General features: G+C 45.8%; 1 protein-coding gene across 4 annotated transcripts in view; it reads left to right on the top strand.

Moving 5' to 3' along the window:
- The first annotated feature begins 7,959 nt into the window (after positions 1-7,959).
- The window catches only part of ELMOD2 (ELMO domain containing 2), a 26,505-nt gene continuing 14,315 nt past the window's right edge, over positions 7,960-20,149 (top strand). For all 4 annotated transcript variants that reach the window (XM_004712139.2, XM_045293543.1, XM_045293542.1 and 1 more), the window contains exons 1-5: positions 7,960-7,990; positions 9,241-9,387; positions 12,207-12,235; positions 14,555-14,652; positions 16,644-16,773. In XM_004712139.2, the coding sequence (XP_004712196.1) occupies positions 9,246-9,387; positions 12,207-12,235; positions 14,555-14,652; positions 16,644-16,773 (399 nt within the window). In that variant the 5' untranslated portion in view covers positions 7,960-7,990; positions 9,241-9,245. The remainder of the gene's footprint in view (positions 7,991-9,240; positions 9,388-12,206; positions 12,236-14,554; positions 14,653-16,643; positions 16,774-20,149) is intronic.

The raw sequence follows: 20,149 nt of genomic DNA on the forward strand, positions 1-20,149 counted from the left end.
ACGGGACTCTGATGAACGGGAAGCGGGATGACAAAGCAGAGACAGCAGGGGGCACCGGCTGGTGGATGCAGAGGTCGGAGGTCAGCTGGATGAATCCGTCATCTGTGATCCACTGACAGCTCCTGGGATCGGCAGATGAGCATGAGATCAAGGAACCAGTTGCAGGTGGTGAAGGGCCAGTGAGGATTCGACTCAGCTCCGTCTCTCTCTCTTACCCAAAAAGGCTGATGGCACCAAGAAGTGTCATCGGCCTGCATCCCAATTGATGGGTTTGGCTTCACCCCACCCTCACCCAGGACCAACTCCCCAGCCATCACAATATCCAAACCTGCCCTGAAATAGTGAACATATTGTAGTTTTCCCTCCCTTGTCGTGTGGACTGTTTCAACTTGCCCCTTTACATGAACTGAGCTTAGTTGACTCCTTTTTTTCCCCCTGTCCACAGCCTGTATAGCTACAGACGGTTAGAATGGATCGCAACCATTCCTTACTCAAGGAATGCTTATGGATAAACCAAGAAACCTGCTTTATTTTGGCTAAGAGAAGGTCATGAAGTTCGACCGTTGAGCAACAGAAATGGACTGCTTCTTGAGAGTTCTAAAAATAATCCTAAAGCAGATGCTCCTCGTGTTCGTGTGTCCCCAGAGAGATTTGTTCCCATGACGTGAATTCTGGTTTGAGAATTTTGTTGTACCTCTTCCCGCTTTAATGCTTCTCTCTGAAATTCCGCCCATGATATAATAGATAGCCTAGGTTTTGATATACTTGGACGGTCTTAATTTGGGGAGACTGTTTTCATTAGAAATAAAGTGAACCAAATAAAAGCACTCAAGCAATTCACAGCCATCAAACCCACGCAGACTCAAACAGCACAGAGCGGAACTTCCCCCGTGGGTTTGTGAAGCTGTGACTCTTCACAGGAGTAGAAAACCTCATCTCTCTCCCAGGGAGCAGGTGGTGGTTTTAAATGGCTGGCCTTGCGGTTAGCAGCCAACACGCCGTCCAAGCTGATAAATTGGTTTCTCTAACTCTTTAACATTCGCAACTTTTGAGTAACTCATATCCCAGTGGTTGCCACTAGGTGGCAGTATTACATTTCAGTAAAACCTCTGAGTTAGTTAATTGTGCCAACCTGGCCAATAATCACATGTGGGGCTAATTGAAAGGCGGAGAGATAAATGGGTGGTGAGCCTCGCCTTTCTAGTTCTCAGGTCTCTTGTTTTGTGATGGTTGCACCGGGTGCAGCTGCCTTAGCAGTTCCCTGCTTCAGCTTGCAAGATTGACTTCCTACAAGACATCCCCAAAGAGAAGCTACATGGACCTATCCCGATGCAGCCCTGGGTGCTGGAGCAGCCATGTGGAGACCCCTGCTAGTGCTGAGATAATTATTCGTTCACTGACTCAGCTTTCCTCCTGCAGTCGGCATCATTGCCTCTGTTTTGTGAGGTGGAGGACTTTGTGGACTGGTGTTGGGTTAATGGGTTAATGTTGGACTTGTGGGCTTGGGCAGCATTGGGTTGGGATGTTTTCATGATGCACATTTTCTTTACATAAAACTCTCTTATACATGAGTTGCTGTGGATTTGTTTCTCTAAAGTACCTAGACTAATACAACCTCTAAGAGGCCTGCATTTTAGCGTCAGAAACTTCTAGTAGCTTATGTTAGCGCCATTGGACCCAGTACCACACTTGACTCCTCGGTGCCTACTGGAGCTTTTTCAGGTGAGTTCCCCAGGGTTAGCGGTGCTCAGCATTCATTTCCAAGTAACCTGTTCTCTTTTCTCTTCCTGCTTATCCTGAAGGGCGTCCTGCTGGGTAAAGAGGAGGGCGGGGCCTGAAAAGAGAAAGGCCCTCCAGGAGGTGGAGTGTCGCCTTGGCTGCAACTAGGGACTCGAGCCTGGGAAGGCACAGGGGGCAGTGGGTCATTCTTCCCGCATAGTCTCATGGTTCCGAAGTGATTTGATGGCATCTAACAAGTTACGTTATTTGGACGTACAAGCTCCCCAGGTCTGGGTAAGGTACTAAGCTGCTAACCACAGCGTCAGCAGTTTGAAATCACCAGATGCTCCTCTGGAGAAAAGTGAGACTTTGCACTCCCATAGAGGGTTCCAGTCTTGGAAACCCACGTGGGCAATCCTGCCCAGTCCTACAGGGTCCGATGAGGCAGAATTGACTCCGTAGCAGGGAGTTTGGTTTGCTTTTGAGTATCCTTAGATCGTTCTCAGGATAAATGCAACATTCTTCATTCTTTTCCATCTGTCTGTCTGGTCTGCGTCTGACTCTCTTTATTAAAAGAGGGAAAGAAGACAAAGAAAAGGCTGTCTTTACATTTAACACGGCCTCAGGTTTCCAACAGCTTTTGCTTGTTTCTTTAGCTACCTGTGCCCTCCTCTCTCGGCGCTCCCTGAGGATTTCTGAGCTTGCTGCAAGGGTGCCGCATTCCTCTGCTTGTCTGGTGGCCACTTCATCCCAGATTTGCCTGACAAGGTGAGGTGTCCTGTGCCCTTGTCTGTGACCATCTCTGCTCCTCTGCTTCGTCTCTCCTCACACACATTCTTAGGCCCTGGGTGGCTGCAGCGGAGTCCTGGAGGCACTGTGGTTACATGTTGGGCTGCAAACTGCACAGTCAGCAGCTGGAAACCACGGACCATCCAGTGGGAGGGAGGTGGTGCTTTCTACTCCCACAAAAAGTTAGTCTCAGGAACCCACAGGGGCAGTCTACCTTCTCTATGGGGTCGCTCTGAGTTGGCATCGACTCCGTGGCAGTGAGGTGAGGTGAGGAGGGAGGTTTGCAGAAGCAGTTCTGGTCTCTAGTCAGTAAACATTGGACTACTCACCACAAGGTCAGCAGTTCAAAACCACCAGCTACTCTGCAGGAGAAAGATGAGGCTTTCTATTCTTAGAGAGACGTGTAGTCTCAGAAACCCACAGGGGCAAGTCTACTCTGTGCGATGAGGTCGCTTTGAGTTGGAATAGACTTCATGGCCATGAGCAGTTTGCAGAAAGATTGCAGGGAAAGTCCCAAACCCATTTACAGAGACCCCCTGTGGATGAAGCCTCCACTCAACTCCTGACTGTTAACCAGCCTGGAGAACAATCTTGCCCTCAGGCAGAGTGCTTTAGAAAGAGGATTACTAGCCCTGCACCCCCTTGACCAGCCGTAGGAAGAGGCAATCTCTCTTATGGGCTGGTCTGGGTGTGTCCTTTGTGGAGGTCCCCGTACCGGGGCCACATAGTCACAAGTCATGCCTGATTGCCTTGGTTGGAAGGCCCCAGACAATGTGTAAGCGTTTCTGCCTAAGATAAGGTGTATGTTCTGTTTCCCAATTCTGTGGTCCCACCTGTAACTATGATGTGATGATGTGCAGGCAATCGTGCTTCGTCCATTTCCTTGACTCTCCCCAGCAAACCTATGGGTGCTGCCGTGACCTCATGCTCATGGTCTCCCCCCTCCAAATGACCGGTGCCTTTACTCTGTTTAAGACTTAACAATGTTCTCCTTACACTGCGTCTGATAGATGGGGTCTCTTTTGTGCCCTAACCCACTCTGATTCTCGTCAAACCCTTGGGTGTCATTGCCACTTTGTGCTAATGGTCTCTACACATCTGGATGATGTGTCTTCATTTCGTCTTTGTCCTGTTTCCAAAACCAAAAACAGGAACCTGCCATCAGGTTGATTCTGACTCCTAGCGAGCCTGCAGGACAGGGTAGACCTGCCCCTGTGGGTTCTGAGACTGTAACGCTTCCGGAGCAGAGAGCCTCGTCTTTCTCCCATGGAGGAGGTGGTGATTTCAAGCTGCTGACCTTGTGGTTGGCAGCCAATGTGTTACACACTACACCACCGTGGCAACGTATTTGGGATATGCAGTTTCTTTTGTACCCCCAATCAATGCTTAGGACTTGTGGAAAGCGTATCTAGGGAGGCTATGGAGCCTCACATGAGAAGTGGAATCAGCCAAAGAAGCTAAAATCCTAGTGGGTCCCAGAAACCTGGTGGGGAGAGAAGCACCTGGAAGACACTCCGGAGCATGTACTGGAAGGGGGAGGGAGGTGAGAAGGCGCTGAGCTGGGACAATTGGTGAGAACGGGCCTTTCTGAAGGCCTGGTGTCGAGAGGGCCAGCGGCACATGAAGATCCCGAATCTGAACTAATATCGTGTGGAAATTGAGGCACTGAGAGGTGTGCCGTCCCAGAGGAGGATCCTTCCAACAGGGTCTGTATTGATCCTCTCCTGGTGACCAGGACAGCCTGGTCACTCTCATCAGCCAAATGTTTGCAGAAAGCAATGGCCACATTTCAAGGGAGTCTGTGTAATGGTTATAAAAACATGATTGGTAGCAGATTTCTCTATCACAGTTTCGCTCTCTGTCTGTCACAGTTGGACTATAGAAATGGAAATGGACAATGCTTAGGACACACACATTGCACTAGACAGAGGAGCCCCCTAGATTAGTTCAGGGCCTTCCGACCAAGGCAACCAACACATGACTCATGTCTATGGGACCCCTGAATGGCCATTTCTATCAAAGATGCACCCAGGCAAGTCCCTAAAGGGAGACTGCCCCTCCCTGGGCTGGTTAGGGTCAGAGGTAATTAGAGGTAATTCATGCTCTGCTCTCTGACTGAGGGCCACCCTGTTCACATCCCTGGTTAATGGTCATTAGGAATTTAATGGAGGTTTATTTCATGTGTGAACTTGGCAAAAGAATTTGGGGCTGTCACTGTTATTCTTAACCTTCTGGTAACCAGGTGCTCAGAATGTATGTTCTTAGTACAAAGTATGTGCTCTTAGTACAAAGTATATGCTCTTAGTAGAAGATATATTCTCTTAGTAGAAAGTATATGCTCTTAGTACAAAGTATATGCTCTTAGTAGAAAGTATAGTAACTCTGCTTCCAGTAAATGCGGTCCAGTCAATTTCCTAGGTTCTAACCCAAAGGATGAGCATTCTCTTGAAAAAACATAGCAAACCTGTGAAGTGGGTCAAGAGACAGTTTGGAGACAAGGAAGAGAGAGCTCTTTTCTGGAGCTCCTAACTCCTGTGGTACACTTTCAAGTAAAAGACTGAAATGTAATTTTATTATAAACTTATTTTACTTAACATTATATAGTTTATGTAATAATGGAAATACTCCTGAATAGAATTTGGTTTCTATTTCTTAATTTGTCAAATTGGCTGTGTACTTTGTCTTTCTGGGTCCTTTACTATATTAGAATATATATGAGTGAGTGTGTGTGTGTGTGTGTGTATTATTAGATGGTTTCTGAGATGGCCAAAGCCGCGGTATTTTCAATCGGTTCATATGCATGTGAAAAGTTGGACATGGAATAAGGAAAACAGAAGAGTAGCTACATTTGAATTATGATGTTGGTGAAGAATATTGAAAGTACAATTGATTGCCAGAAGAACAAACAAATTTGTCTTGGAAGAAGTTCAGCCAGAGTGCTCCTTGGAGACAAGGATGGTGAGACTTCTTCTCCTGTACTTTGGACATATCATTAGGAGAGGACAGTCCCTGGAAAATAGCATCATGCTGCCTCTTGATCCTTTTCAATCCACATTTTTCCTCAAGAAAAGAGAATGCTAATCTCTTTGGTCAGATCCTAGGTGTGGCAGTTACATAATCTCCTGTCAACGTGTAAATGGGTGGGATCTATCCTGCCAATGAGGCCTCCGTGTGGGCATGGCCTTCTCTTGAGGATTCTGGGAACTCCTGTATTCCTCCCTGGAAGCCAGATGGACACTCTCTGCTTCGTCTTCCTGCTGACAAGCCACGTGGAGCTACACTGAGGCAGCCAGAGCCCTGGAACTGGAGGAGCCAGCGGGAGACCCACACCAGCCATGAGATGCTTCCACCACCACTGGATCCACAAGACTTTCCACCCACTGGCCTGTTACTTTCCTGCATTTGGCATTATTGCATGGCTGCTTGAGTCTAAAGAGGAATTTATGGACTAGTATTGACATGTGGGGTAATATAGGTCTTATCGACTTGATCTGGGCTGGGGTGTTTTGATATAAAGTTCTACTTAGACACATATGAATGTCCATAAATTTGTTTCTCTAGTCCACCCACCCCAGACTAACACACTAGGGAATATACTGGACTGTACTTCCTGGAAGCAGAGTCACCTTACTCTTACCTGCACTTAGTACCATCTGCTATAATAAATGTATCTTGTTTGTTTAGTACATGACTCCCTTTTGAAATATTGCCTGGTGTGTAACAGGTAACCAACAAATGGGTATTAATTAATGAAGTATTGTTCGAGGTTTTTATTATATCCATAAATTACTTTTGCAATAAAAGTCATGTTAAGGAACATATTTTTTTGATAAATAAACCATTAGATGTTTATTGTTACAGGAAAAGGTTCAGTTGTTTTTCTCAACATATGAAAAGGTTTCAAAAAGTACATGTAAAAATTCTATTATCTCTCCACTGTATTTTTTCCATGCACTTTTTGAAGCTCCCTCTTCTGGAGCCATTCTTCCCTGCCACATATGGGCCAAGGGCAAGTCATTTGAGTTCCAGTTCCTCATCCCTCCAGTGGAGCTCGTAATACAGTGCTTCAACTTGGTGAGCCGTGGCGGCGGAGTTGGTTCACACAGGCTCTCCTCAGGAGAAAGAGGAGTTGAGGTACAGTCTTGGATACACACAGACAGTGAGTTTGTAAACTTGAGGATCCCTGGACGCACAGTGGGTTATAGCCATAATGGTCTCGCTGCCATTGAGTTGATTCCGACTCACAACGATCTTATAAGACAGGATAGAACTGGCCCTTGACAGGAGCAGAAACCCTCTTCTTTCTAACGCGGAGTCACACGCAGCAGTTTCAAACTGCTGGCCTTGTGGTTAGCAGCCCAACATGTGAACACCAGGCAGAAGGCTAGCATTTCCAAACCAAGAGTTGCTACCCTGTTTCCCCGAAAGTAAGACATCCCCCGAAAATAAGACCTACTTACAGTTTTGCCTCTCGCTGAAATATAAGGCATCCCCCTGAAAATAAGACTTCCCTGAAAATAAGGGTTTGGATGGTTATGATGAAGTTACAGAAGATGATGACATGACTATCATTGAATAAATGAGTAAATGTACCATAGATTGTTGTACATGGAAATAATGGTAGTAACAAGAAATTTTTGATACTGTAGGATTCAGTTTGTCTGGTTATGCTGGTTTGTGATGACAACTACTACCGTACCATATACAGGTAATACATTTCCATTTTTGTTGTCCAACAATAAATGTGTACTGTATTCTTCATGGAAAAATAAGACATCCCTGAAAATAAGAACTAGCACATATCTGGGAGCAAAAATGAATATAAGACACTGTCTTATTTTCAGGGAAACAAGGTAGGCCGGAGAAAAATGAGCCTTTCGACTCCTGTAACGAATTCGTCTCAGGAACCCACAAGGTGCAGTTAGTTCTATCCCGTCTTATAGGATTACTATGAGCCGACCTGGCCTCCATGGCAGTGAGTCTCCTGTTATTTTTCATCAATATGACAGACATGGTTTTGTAAACTTGATACTGTAAGAATGACCAAAACCACAGTGATGCCTCTGGGCTTGGAACACTCTGCTTCCTCCTCCAGGAAACCGTTCAAACGTCACCTTTGCATTAAGCATGCCTGACTCCACTGTAGGTAATAGTTCAACCCAGAAGACCCGAGGCGTATGGGGAGAAGGCTCAAGACCAGCACTAGGAGGGCGCAGTCTTTAGGACCCAGTGCTCAACCAGGTTGCTGTTGCCACGGTAACCGCCCGGCGTCCGCACCATCCGAGCAGGCGCGCCGGGGCGACTTCGTCCGACTTCCTTTGCCTGCCAGCGATAGGTGGAGCGCAGGCCAATCGGAGGAGGCCGGGGGAGCGGGAGGTGGGCTCTGGCCCGGGAAAGGCGGTCCCTGGCTTTGCTCCTTGACTTCCGGGTCGCGGTGCTTGCAGGGATCGCTCCGCGAGTAGCGTCGTTTCCGTTGCTGGCTGTGAGTGCAAGACTTGCAAGTGGGGAAACCGAGGCATCCCCAGTCCCCCAACCCCCTCCTACCCCCATAGCTCCTCGGCGTTGTGAGGTGGCTGTTGTTGTTGTTGTTTTCCCTTCCCCAGCCCTACGCTGTTCGGTGCGCGAGCTCTGCAGGGTCCTGCGTAATGTCCGCCGGCCCCGGACTGGCAGAGCTTTGTGAGAGCCTCTGCCCGCAGCCAGCTCGGCCTCGCCTCGGAGGGGTAGGCGGGGGAGCCGGCAGCGACTCCCCGAGGTCTGGGAGGGGGGGCGGCCGGCAGCGACTCCCCGAAGTCTGGGGAGCTCTGGCCCCAGGAGACGATCCGTTGCCTGGAATAGTCCTTCTGACTCTTCTTGTGTTGTTGAGCGCGGACCTGGGGGAAACCTGCTGCAGATACAATTGATCCCCCCTCCGAGGTGCACCGTTTCTGCACCGATCGGCTGGGCTTTCCGAATCTGACAATCCCCCCGGCCCTCGTCCTTTGAGATGTGCCTGTGGGAATCTTGTAGGCGAGAAGGAGATGAGGATTTTTGTCTGTTTACAAGCCCCTCCTCACTTGACTCCCCGTGCCTTCCCACTCCGCATTCGTTGAGAGCTGGGGAATGTACGTAGGATATGATCCGTTTTGTGGAAGATGTAGTTTTTTGTTTCCTAGTATTTCTGGCCCGTTGCCTCTTTGAAATGAAAAGTCAGGAATTGACCAGGGTGATTTACTCGATGTTAAACTTGTAAACTTCATTTATATGTAGTGTTTTTGCTGGCGTCAGCTGAAAAATTATCCTTGAGGGTTGAGCAAAAGGATTTTTTTTCTTTATGAACACAATTTTGGTGTTCGGTATATGTTTTTTTAAATTCTTATTTCATTGGATTCCTCTCGTTTTTGAACGCTGAGATCCAATTTTGGAGGCATGAGAAATTAAAATAGCTATAAAAACAAGTGTGTAGGCAAAAAATTTAAAGTCCAGACTATTCTGCTGTTTATTTTTCAACTTATTCAGTAGATTGGCTCTTAAGTTTTTGTGATTTCTGCAGTTCATATTTTTAAGCGCTACTTTGACCAGCCATCATGTAATTCACCTGTGGTGTGTATTACCACTGTTAGCCCCTTCTGAGCTGCTTCAGTAAGCACTACCACGGAATGGATACAATGAAATACACTGGTTTGGATGAGTTGATGAACTATATTAGTTTTGATGATTTGGACACAAACCTGTTTTCTGCATTTCTTTCTCCAGAAAACATGTTTATTTCTTTGTGGGATTTCTTCTACGGAAACTTTTTCCGATACTGGATGAAATGGATCTTACGACAGATGACTGGGAAGTGTGAATTGCAACGGATTTTTGATACCTATGTAGGTGCACAAAGGACATACAGGATAGGTAATACTAATTTGAAAAAAGAAATAAAAAACTGAACATTGTAGCTCTGAATGGATTTTCCCCCCTCAATGATTGTAGGGACATATATTCCCTGGTGTCCTAATCAAGTCACTTTAACTTAGTTTCATAAACTGAAATGTGGCTATGAGTCCTTCTCTAAAATGTTATAAATGTATAATGGAAACTGATTAGTATTTAATTCCCCGTGTGTGAGAACGATGCTCTTCTGTGGCTCCTTAAGCTTACCCTTTGCTCCTTGGGTTGCAACCTACTTTCTAGAGAGAAATCGGTGCTTTTACTATCTCTGAAATTTTCACTCAAATGATGGTAAAGGGTGAAGAGATGGCCTAAGCCTCACTTTGATAGTCAAGATCCTTCACCAACCTTTGAATTTCTTATTGGTATCTGTGGAAGGCTGGTAACTAGGAAAGATTTCAACTCAACCAACTCACTGCCGACGAGTGGATGTTGGCTTATAGCAACCCTGTCAGGCAGGGTGGAACTGCCCCGTGGGTTTCCAAGACCGTCACTCTTTAGGGGAGTAGAAAGCCCCGTCTTTTTCCCACAGAACAGCTGGTGGTTTTGAGCTGCTAACCTTGCAGTTAGTAACCCAACTCGTAACCCACTAACCTACTAGGGCTCCTTCTCAAAGATTACTAGACACGCAATTCACATTGTCTAATATGGGATCACTAGCCACCTGGGTTGAGCACTTGAAATGTGACTAGCTTAAATTGAAATGAATGTCGCTGTCAAATACATACTGGATTTTCAGAGGCTTTCTCTGAGAGAAAAAGTGCAAAACTATCTCAACAACTTTATACTCCTGAGATGTTGGTATGATAGTCATTTGGATCTATTGGGTTAAAAACAAAAGTGACTGTACCTGTTTCTTTTTCCTCTTGAATATGGCTCCTAGGAACGTGGGCTTACGTTTTGCCCACATTACCCCAACATGTCCGTGCTACCACCTTAAATGAGAGTACAGAGGAGTGATGGGATCCCCGGGGAGTGGGAACTGTGGCCAAGGTCACTGCTGCTGGCTCACGATAAGGAGAACCAAGAACCTGCCACAGCAGGCCAGGCTTTGACTTGTTTGAGTGGGAAATCGCAGATGAAGCAGATTTCTGTTTTGTGTTGAACAAGCATGCTTTCACTGAAATTCCTGGTAGGTTTGGGGGAACAGGACAGTGGCCGTTGGGACAGGCCTCTCAGCATTAGAAGAATGATGGCCACAAAATGAAAGCGTAAACCTCAGGGCAGCTGAGTGGTTGAACTTTAATTACTTCCCGAGTTTTCTCAGACCTCTCTGGCTAAGGGATCATTGCCTTATCTTTTGATTTGCCCTTTGCACTCTGAGAACAACTAAGTACCTCTTGATCAGAAACTTGCCATCCCTCTTGGCTGGTGTTCTGTAGTGTGGGGGAAGAGCCTGTGTTAAGGCTTTATATTGTGGCAAAAACATTTTATTGAATTTTTTTCATTTCTGAGAAAAAGCCCTGGTGGCATAGGAGGAGGCAAGTTGGGCTGTTAACCACAAGGTCAGCTGTCCAAAACCACCAGCCGCACCTGGGGGAGAAAGATAAAGATTTATAGTCTCAGAAACCCACAGGAACAATTCTGCCCTACTGCCTACTGGAGTTGGATGGGCCAATGTATCAGAAATGTTTTAAAGTAGGCCAGTAAAGCTGTTCCTGCCATCCCTGAGACAGAGCTGAGAATGGAGAGGCTGATTTGTGAGTTCTCTGGGAGAGAAGAGTGGGCCAGATAACCTAAAGTCCCTTCCTGGTCGCCTCTCGGTTGTGTGGTTCAGTTGCTCGCAGCTCCGGTCTAAATGCCACCTCTGTCCGGTGACCCAGTGAAAGAGTGGTAGCCCAGCGCATCCTCACTGGTTTTCTGGAATATGAACTATTCCTAGGCAGTTGTGCCTGAATTTGTGGGGGTGAGTAGACACTTGGGTCTGTACAGTGACCCCAGAGGAAGTGTGGTCAGCTCCATCTCTTTGAAGGAGCCCTGGTAGCACAGTGGACTAAGCATTGGGCTGCTAACAGAAAGGTCAGCAGTTTGAGCCCACCGGTCACTGCAGGAGGCAGATGAGGCCGTCTGTCTCCTTAAGAGTTTTGCAGCCTGGGAAACCAAGGAAGCAGGTCGACTCTGCCGTACATGGACTCTGTGTCAGCAGAGGGATTTGGGGCACACTTTGTAGAGTTCCCTAACTCATACAGCTCACTGCCACTGCCCTTGAATCAAAACCACCCTACAGCACTAGGTAGAACTGGCCCAGTGCATTTCCAAGGCTATAAATCTTTCCGGCAGCAGAAAGCCTCCTCTTGAATCCCGCAGAGCAGCTGGTGGGGTTGAATTCCTGACTAAAACATAACTCACTACACTACTGGGTTTTTAGGTATCACCAGTGGTTTGCTGTTGGTTATTAACCTAGAGGGTGATGGTTCAAACTTTACAGCTGTACCATGAAAAAAAGGCCTGGTGGTCTGTTCCCATTAAGATTATAGCCAAAAAGACACACACACCCCGCCCCTACCAGGGAACACTGCTACTCTAAGTCAGAATTGATTCACTAGCAACAGATTTGGTTTTTACCTCTCTGCTTTGGCATGTTTGTTTGGTTGAATCTATGGAATAATACTTCCCTATACTGAAACCTTTAAAATGCATTCTTTGTTATATATGTAAAAATTGTATCTTCAGAACTTACTAAAATAATGTGTGATTGCCTTCATGTTTTTACTATTCATAAGCAGTAATTTAGAAACAGCATTTAAGGGACAACTTTTTGTTATTTTTTTTTTTCATTTCAGAACATTCCTTAACATACTCGAAGAATAAGGTAAGATTATATAGAGATATTGATTCTAGAAAACAACGTGGAGCTTTGATTTTTAAAAAAAAAGAATATCCCGATTTTAAAATGAACTGTTCTAAATGTCCTAATAGAAGAGGCTTTGCTCTAATATGTAAGTGGTACTCCTTTCCAGATCTAGGACAGAGTGCTCTTCAGCTGGATGGTGCACCAGGACACCCCGGGAAGCTGTGGAAAGAAAGGTGGCTGGGCCCCAGCCCGCCACCTGTTTGGGTTCCATTCTGACTGCATTTGCAACACGCTCCCAAGGGGTGATGCTGCTGCTGCTGCTGCTGCTCTTGGGGACCAGCCACAGCCCTTTTGAGAGCCGTTGTATTAGCAGATCAGTGTGCTCCGGGGGTCTGTTCTGGGCCCATACTTTGTTTCTATCGGGTACAGTTTTTGCATTCTCCACATGGACCGGGCCGCATCTCTTACACACCCGCTCGAGGCGAAGCCCCTTTGCTTCTGCCAGTATTCAAGCTTCAAGATCTTTCCTGTGGCCAAATTATCCCGGAGCTTGATGAAGTAGACCTGGTTGATCTCTGAATCCTTACTGGTGGCTTAGAATATTCCATCCTTTTCCTTTGTAGCTTTGCATTTTCTCTGGGGAGTCAGGGGGGCCCTGCCTCCTGTAAATAATTATATGCATTGCTTTATAGGGCTTTTATATTCTTAAGAAGCTTGGCTATGAATACCTCCATGCATGCAGTCATCATCGGTCAGTTGTCTATTACATGCAGAATATGAAAAGGTGAATCAGACAGAATCTCCATCCTTGAGGAATATTTCACTTACATATAAAAATATAGGACAGACAAGGAGCTTGGTGGTACAGTGGTGAAAAGCTTCCATCACTAACCTAAAGGTCAATGGTGCAAAAAGCGCCCGGCGTTCTAAGGGAGAAAGATGCAGGAGTCTGCTTCCACAAAGATGATAGCCTTAGAAACAAACCCCAGGGGACAGTTCTACTCTGTCCCACGGCTTGTGGAGTCCCCAAGACAGGGATCAGGGGATGGTCTGTGGACTTGCCGTTTGAGCTGCTTTTAGAAGTAGGGAGGATTTGTGTTTAAGGAGCCCTGGTGGCGCAGTGGTCAAATGCTTGGCTGCTCGCTTGAAAGCTTGGTGGTTCACACCCACGCACTGCGACCAGCCTGCTTCTGTGAAAATCTGCAGCCCCGGAAACCCTGCGGGGCAGTTCTGCCGTGTCCTGCAAGGGCACCAAGAGTCGGACTTGACTCGATGGCAGTGGGCTTGGTGTCCTTTCCTTTGCCTCCCCCGTTGTATTACAGGGAAGGGGGGGGGGGGGAGGCGTGCTCCAGACGGAGGCCTCAGAGTCGGTGGGGGCAGAGCTGCAGGTTGATCAGAAAGAACGCAGTTGAATCAACTTGGACGGTAAGGGTATTAAGAGATGATAGCTAACCGAGGAAAGAAACATTTTAGAGATAAGGAGGGCATGCGTTTGCTTCTTCGTTTAACGTATGGGTTCCAAAACTTATTTGGCTAACTACCCCCACTTTTCAGAAAAAATAAAATAACTCCGTTCTCCTTAGAAATGAAAACTATTGTTCCGTGGCCGCTGATCCAGGATTAAGCATGGGTACCTGCTTCTTGTAGCCCCTCTTGATCATTCTCCTGTTCTCTGGAGTATGCCACGCACTCTGGGAAATCCTGGTTTCAAGGAAAGGCCCAGGGGACGTTTATAGACGGATGGTTTTTCTGTGTCATCGCCACATGCACACGCCACGCAAAGGACCACAATCTTCTACATAAGCTGGCCCTAGGGGCTGGCTCTGCTGGTGGGATTGCCATGGTTTGGGGGTGTCAGGTTGATTTCCAGCGCACAGCGACCCCATGTGACAGAGTGGAAGTGCCCTGTAGAATTTCCTTGGCTATCATGTTTATAGAAGCAGATTGCTGTATCTTTCTCCCATGGAGTCCCAGGGTAGGTTTGAACAGTCCACCTCTGGTTAGCACCTGAGCACTTAACCAGTGTACCACCAGGGGTCGGTTGATTTCTCCATGTAACTTTTTTAATACATAGATTTATTGCTGTTATTGTTATGCAATTACAATTTGCTTCATAAGCACAGGGTGGCTCGCTCGCCGAAGCCCGTGGCTTCCTTATGAGGGATGCCTTTATCAGATATGTCATGCTGTACCTCCTTTATCAAAAACGTGTGTAGACACTTGCATGAGTGTGGCCCTAGGGAGCCTTGGAAACTAGCATCTGAGGTAACCCGGTGACATGGTTCAGCACTGACCAGTCCCTCAGCCATGGAATGCGTTGTATTGCACTTCTGTTAGGTCTTGCAGGAGGCTACCCGGGTCGTGCAGAGTGAAATCGACAAGTGTGTGGAAGACATCATGAAGGAGAAGAACATCGTCTCTGAGAAGGATGTCAGGTATGCTGTTCTGCAGTCTTCTTTTCCTTTTTTATGAGGCACTAGTGTCCAGCGAGCGATTTGTGAGCGGTTAGGGCAGAAGGGTGTGTGGAGCACAGCTAATCCACTCTTCCCATTTCCCTAGATGAGGCACTTCATCTAGAGGCGTATGCTGTAGTGGGGTATGCAGTTGGGTGCTAATGTCAAAGTCAGCAATTTGAACCCATCAGCCACTCCACGGAAGAAAGAGGAGACTTTCTGTTCCATAACGACGTAAAGCCTGGGGGACTCGTAGGGGGCAGTTCTGCTCTGGCCCACAGGGTTTCTGTAAGTCAGACTCAGCTCAGTAACAGTGAGTTTGGCTTTGAGTGATAAAAGCAGAGCTAAGACCCGAGTTTTCTGCTCCTCAGTTGAGTGCTATTGCCACTTTCTTTGGTAACAACATGACTTTCCTACAATTCAATAGCGCAACTGCTAGGTCCCTGCTCTTTAAATGTACCTCTGGTTTCCTCCCCGCCCCAAGGCCATCCTGCCTCCTCCCATGTTAGCCAGGTGCCTTTGCTCCGTCCTCACTTAGAGCATTCTCAGACAACCAAACCCACTACCATCGTATCGATTCTGGCGCATAGGCGCCCTGGCGGTAGAGTGGTTTCATTTGGGCTGCTAACTGCAAGGTCAGCACCTCAAAACCACCAGCCACAGCAAGGGGTGAAAATGAGGCTTTCTACTCCCATAGAGATGTACCATCCTGGAAACCCACGGCAGAGTTCCACCCTACCCTGTAGGGTCTCTGTGAGTAGAGCACTCTAGCATAGCATTTAACCCACTAGACTGTAGTCACTGATTCACTCTTGTTCTTCCCTAGTAAACGCTTAAGTTCCTTAAGAAGAGGGGTGCTTGCTCACTTGATTTTCATCTCCTCAGTCATAGTGCATTAGCTGAAACAGTGGGTGTTCAGCAATTTTTACTCTTCGGTCACCATGTGTATGTTAGTGTAAAGGAAGGAGCCGTTTATTTTTCCTGGAAGGGAGCTGGTAGAGGGGAGAACTGTAAGGTGACCCTCGGGTTGGACACTGATGAACGGGTAAGGGAGGACATTCTAGGAAGAAGGGCAGTGCCAGCCAGACACAGAAGTAGAGGGGTATGACTGTCTGGGAGCTTAGGGAATGCTTTGTGACTGGAGCGTTGAAGATGTGCAGAGCAGTGGCTGAAGAAATGAATAGAATGCTAAACTTGAGATAAATTGCTAAACGTCTTGAATGTCACACTGAGGGATTTAGAATGTGTTCTCTGTTTTGATGAGCAAATAAATTCCATGAGCAGATTTGTATTTTAGAAAGATGGGACGATAGCCTTGGGGATGAGGACGCTGGAAGAGGGAATGAAGACAGGACGGGTAGGATGCACGTGAGGCATTCAGACAGGAGATGATGGAGCCAAGTAGACAGCAGGGGGCGCCGGAGGGTTTCTTTGAGGCACGCTGCAGAGATTGAGGGCTAAGAACTTGGGGACCTGTGGGATATATTGTTGATAGAGTAAGAAGACAGAATTCTGCTTGTTCAGACTTGATACGTGATGCCGTTGGTAGATTTAGAGTCTTAGAAAGAGCCTGTTTCTGAGAAGATACGCTGTGGTATGTGGACAAGCTCAGATACCTGCTGTACCTCAGTTGGTTCATTGTATATGTTGGCTCATTATATATTTGGAAATTTAGATCTGTAGCTGTGTCAAGCAATAAGGATTTGGAATATATGATAATATCTAGGGAAACCATGAAAAATGGAAGAGAAAAAAAATCTAACTGTTAAGTTTGCAATTCCTATGTCTTGCCCCTTTCCAGACCCCAGTTAATTCTATTGTACATGAGACTGAGTTCAATGCTTCTTGTTTAAGGAGCTCTTAGGGCCGATTTCCAGGAAATGCGTTTCTAAATAGACATATGAACGGCATGCTGTGGAAGGCATTGCTTTAGCGGGATGTGATTTATAACTAATACATGTTATAATTTTCAGTTTTAAAATCTGTATGAAGGCCTGCTTGCTGCAGATATCTGGCTATAAACAGCTGTATGTGGATGTTGAAAATGAAAGAAAAAAGCCCTACGATTCTGATAACATGCACCATGAAAAGCTACTCCTCAAGGTAAATTTTCGTCTTGTGTACTTGGAGTGATGGAACACCGGAACAATCCCTTGGGCTTGAACTGAATAAGACCACTTAATTCACTTGCCTTTTAAAGAGTCTTGTTTCATTGACATGGGAAGATTTCTAGAGAACGATTTTTACATTTTTCTAATGAATAGCATTAAAGGATATTCCCCACATTTTATTTTGATGGTTTATATTCTGAAATAAATAACCAAATTATACTGGGGAAAGCTTTAAGGGATGGATCCATAAGCTTCATCTTTTTTACTTTTTATATAAATTGAGTTAGATGTTTTCTCAGAACACTCTAATTGTTCATGTGGACATACCCCATTCCAGGTTACTTTGGGACTTATGGAGTGTCGGTTGCACATCATGCCACATTAGATTGAAAAATGACGAAAATAAAACAACTTGTTTAGAATGCTCTTATTCAGTACTTCCTCGTTATAAAATGCATGTGGACATGGAGATATTGGCGTTAACGAATACTAGCCCAGGTGTTAGCATTAATGATCAGCTAATCCCATCTTCTTCTTCAAGTGGGTCCTAGACCCCACCCAGAGCCTGCTGTTACACCTATTTTAATTTAACTTTTAAATCGTTGGAAAAAATAACATACTACGCTTGGAGCGATGACTTTGCCACAATTAACGTTTCTGTGGAAAAGTCTGGAGCCTTAAAAAAAATACTGTTGACCCACAGTCAGAGGTATCATTGACAAACAATAGCGCCATCTTTGAAGGTAGTTGTGTGAGCGGGTCCCACGCTCTCCCAAGAAAAGGGATGAGAAATCTGTAATGTAATTTCTGTCAGAACGCTGACAAGGAGGCTGAGGATTGCAGCACTGTATGGTAAAAAAAGAAGAAAGGAAATGGGAACTTTCAAGTAGTCAGAAAACTTACTTTTCTACCGGTCCCAACCCTCCCCCTGTGGCAAAGCGGATGGGCAGCCGCAGTGGAGTTGGACCCCAGCTTGCCTGCTCTCGTATGGCATGCTTTGTGGTAAACTGTTGGGTAAGTCTGTTCTGATCTCTGGGAGTGCCTCAAGGACTCCCGCAGCCCTCTGACCCAAATTGGCCTTACAAAGAGTGGGAGAGGGAGTGGTGAGCAGACACAAGGCTGTGACCACCTGGGAGTTGGTGCTTTCAAAACACTGCATGTGGAGGAACTGAAAAGTCACACTATGCAGAGTGCTACATAGTGTAATAATCTAATGTCCCAAATTCAACAACCCAAGAATCGCAAGACATACAAAAAAAACCACCCCAAAATTGAAAAGGATGACCCATTCAAAAGAATAAGACATAGGGGAAAATTGTCTTCGTGGAAGCCATAAACAAATTCTCAAAGTTCAATCTCACATCACGTCCATGCTGACTCATAAGCTACCCTACAGGACAGGGTAGAACTGCCCCTGTGGATTTCCAAGACTTTAACTCTTCATGGGAACAGAAAGCCCCATTTTTCTCCCAAGGAGCAGCTGGTAGTTTTGAACTGCTGACCTAAACCAAACCACCAGGGCTCCATGTAGACAGATTAGAAGACTTTAAAACACTAGTGTTAAAATGCTCAAAAACTAAACATAGGTTCCCTCACTTATTTGCCATACCACTGCCTTTACAGGAAAAAAGCTATTCAATGCCTGGCAATTAAAACATTTTGTGCTCTATCACATAATCCAGGATAAAGTGTAGGTACCTGCTTTTACAGTGCATCCCCACCCCCCAATTGTTCTAGCACCCCTCAGAGCACTATTGGCCATTTTAAGAATCAATGAATTAAAGGGTAAAAGTGAGCTAGAAGGAAAAACGATACATAAGCAAAAAACATAATAAAGAGACCAAACAGAATTCCTGGAGTTGAAATATAACTGAAATGAAAAATCCGATGGAAGGTCTGTCACATTTGAGCTGGAAGAGGAAGAAATCAGTCAACTGGAGAATAAGGCAGTTGAGATCCTAGAGGTTGAGGAGGCCCCCCCGCAACTCAGGAAAAGAACAAATGAAAACAAAAATCAGTGTAGCTAAGTTGGGCACCACTAAATGGGGACTCATGTGTCAAGGGACTCCTAGGAGAAGTGAGAGAAAGGGGCAGAAGGAATATTTGAAAAAATAATTCAGAAAACATTCCAAATTTGGGAATGTATTTGAATCTGCACAAATTTATGAATCTCAATGAACTCCCAATAGGCTGCCTAAAAAAACCCCCCTGAGACACATTATAACGAACCCGCAAAGGCCAAAGAGAAGATGCTGAAAGCAAGAGAGCAGACATTGTCACGTACGAGAAGTCCTCAGGTCCGGTGGCAGTTTTCCGTAGAAACCCTGAAGGGAAGAAGGCAGTGGAATGATAGAAGTGAAGCAGAAACAGAGCTGTCTGTGTGTAGCAACATTGTCTTTAAGAATGAGCTCAGGAGCCTCAGACAAACAAATACCTGATGCGTGCTCGATGACTAGACTTGCAGGAGAACTGCGAATGTCGTCCTTCCGATGGCGCTGACAGGACGCTAGAAGATAGCGAAGATGCGTACAGAAAATAAAGATGTCCAACCAAGGTCATCTAATGGCAAAGATAAGGAAGGGGCCCGTGGTATTGGGGTTTTATGATATTCTTGGCTTTTAACTTTGGTAGTAATTTCTAAATGGCTCTGAAAAATCAATATATAAACTATACATCTAAGTGACTGGGCACATAATATAAAGAGAGATTATAACAACAGCTACAGAAAGGTGGTGGGAGATGGCGTTGTAAAGGAACAAAGTTTTTATATGTTCCAGAAATTAAGTTGGTGTCAATTTAAACAAGGTTGTTAGACATTTAAGATGTTAGATGTGATGAGGCACCAAGCCCAATCCAATGCCTGTGAGTCCATGCAGAGTAGAACTGGTCTCCAGATTTCTGAGACTGCACATCTTTACAGGGACAGACAGCTTTATCTTCTCCTGAAGAGTGGACTGTGGATTTGAACTGCCAATCTTACAGTTAGCAGCCCAATGCTTAACCATCTAAAAATGTAATGAAAAGGAAATAAAAAAATAGTCAAATGGCTCATTACAAAAAAAAAAGAACTAACGAAACGCAATTGATGGCAGTGCTGGAGAGAGTGAGGAGCAAGAATCTATGAGATATAGAAATAACAAACGGGCAGAAGTAAGTTCTTATATATTCCTCATCAGGTTACACGTACACAGCCTGGACTTTCCAGTCAAAAAGCAGAGTGTGGCAAGTGGATTAAAAAATAACTGACTTAGTGCTTCTGTTTTACCCCCTACGTTGTTGGGTAGTGAACACTGGTAGCAGCCATCCAAGGTACTCGGGTTCGGAATAGAAGATGGAATGGCAGGTGTTACCAGGTACAACTCTCTCCT

This window comes from Echinops telfairi, unplaced genomic scaffold (assembly GCF_000313985.2).
Source record: "Echinops telfairi isolate 266 unplaced genomic scaffold, ASM31398v2 ScPeMD7_2186;HRSCAF=2738, whole genome shotgun sequence".
NCBI classification, from domain to species: domain Eukaryota; kingdom Metazoa; phylum Chordata; class Mammalia; order Afrosoricida; family Tenrecidae; genus Echinops; species Echinops telfairi.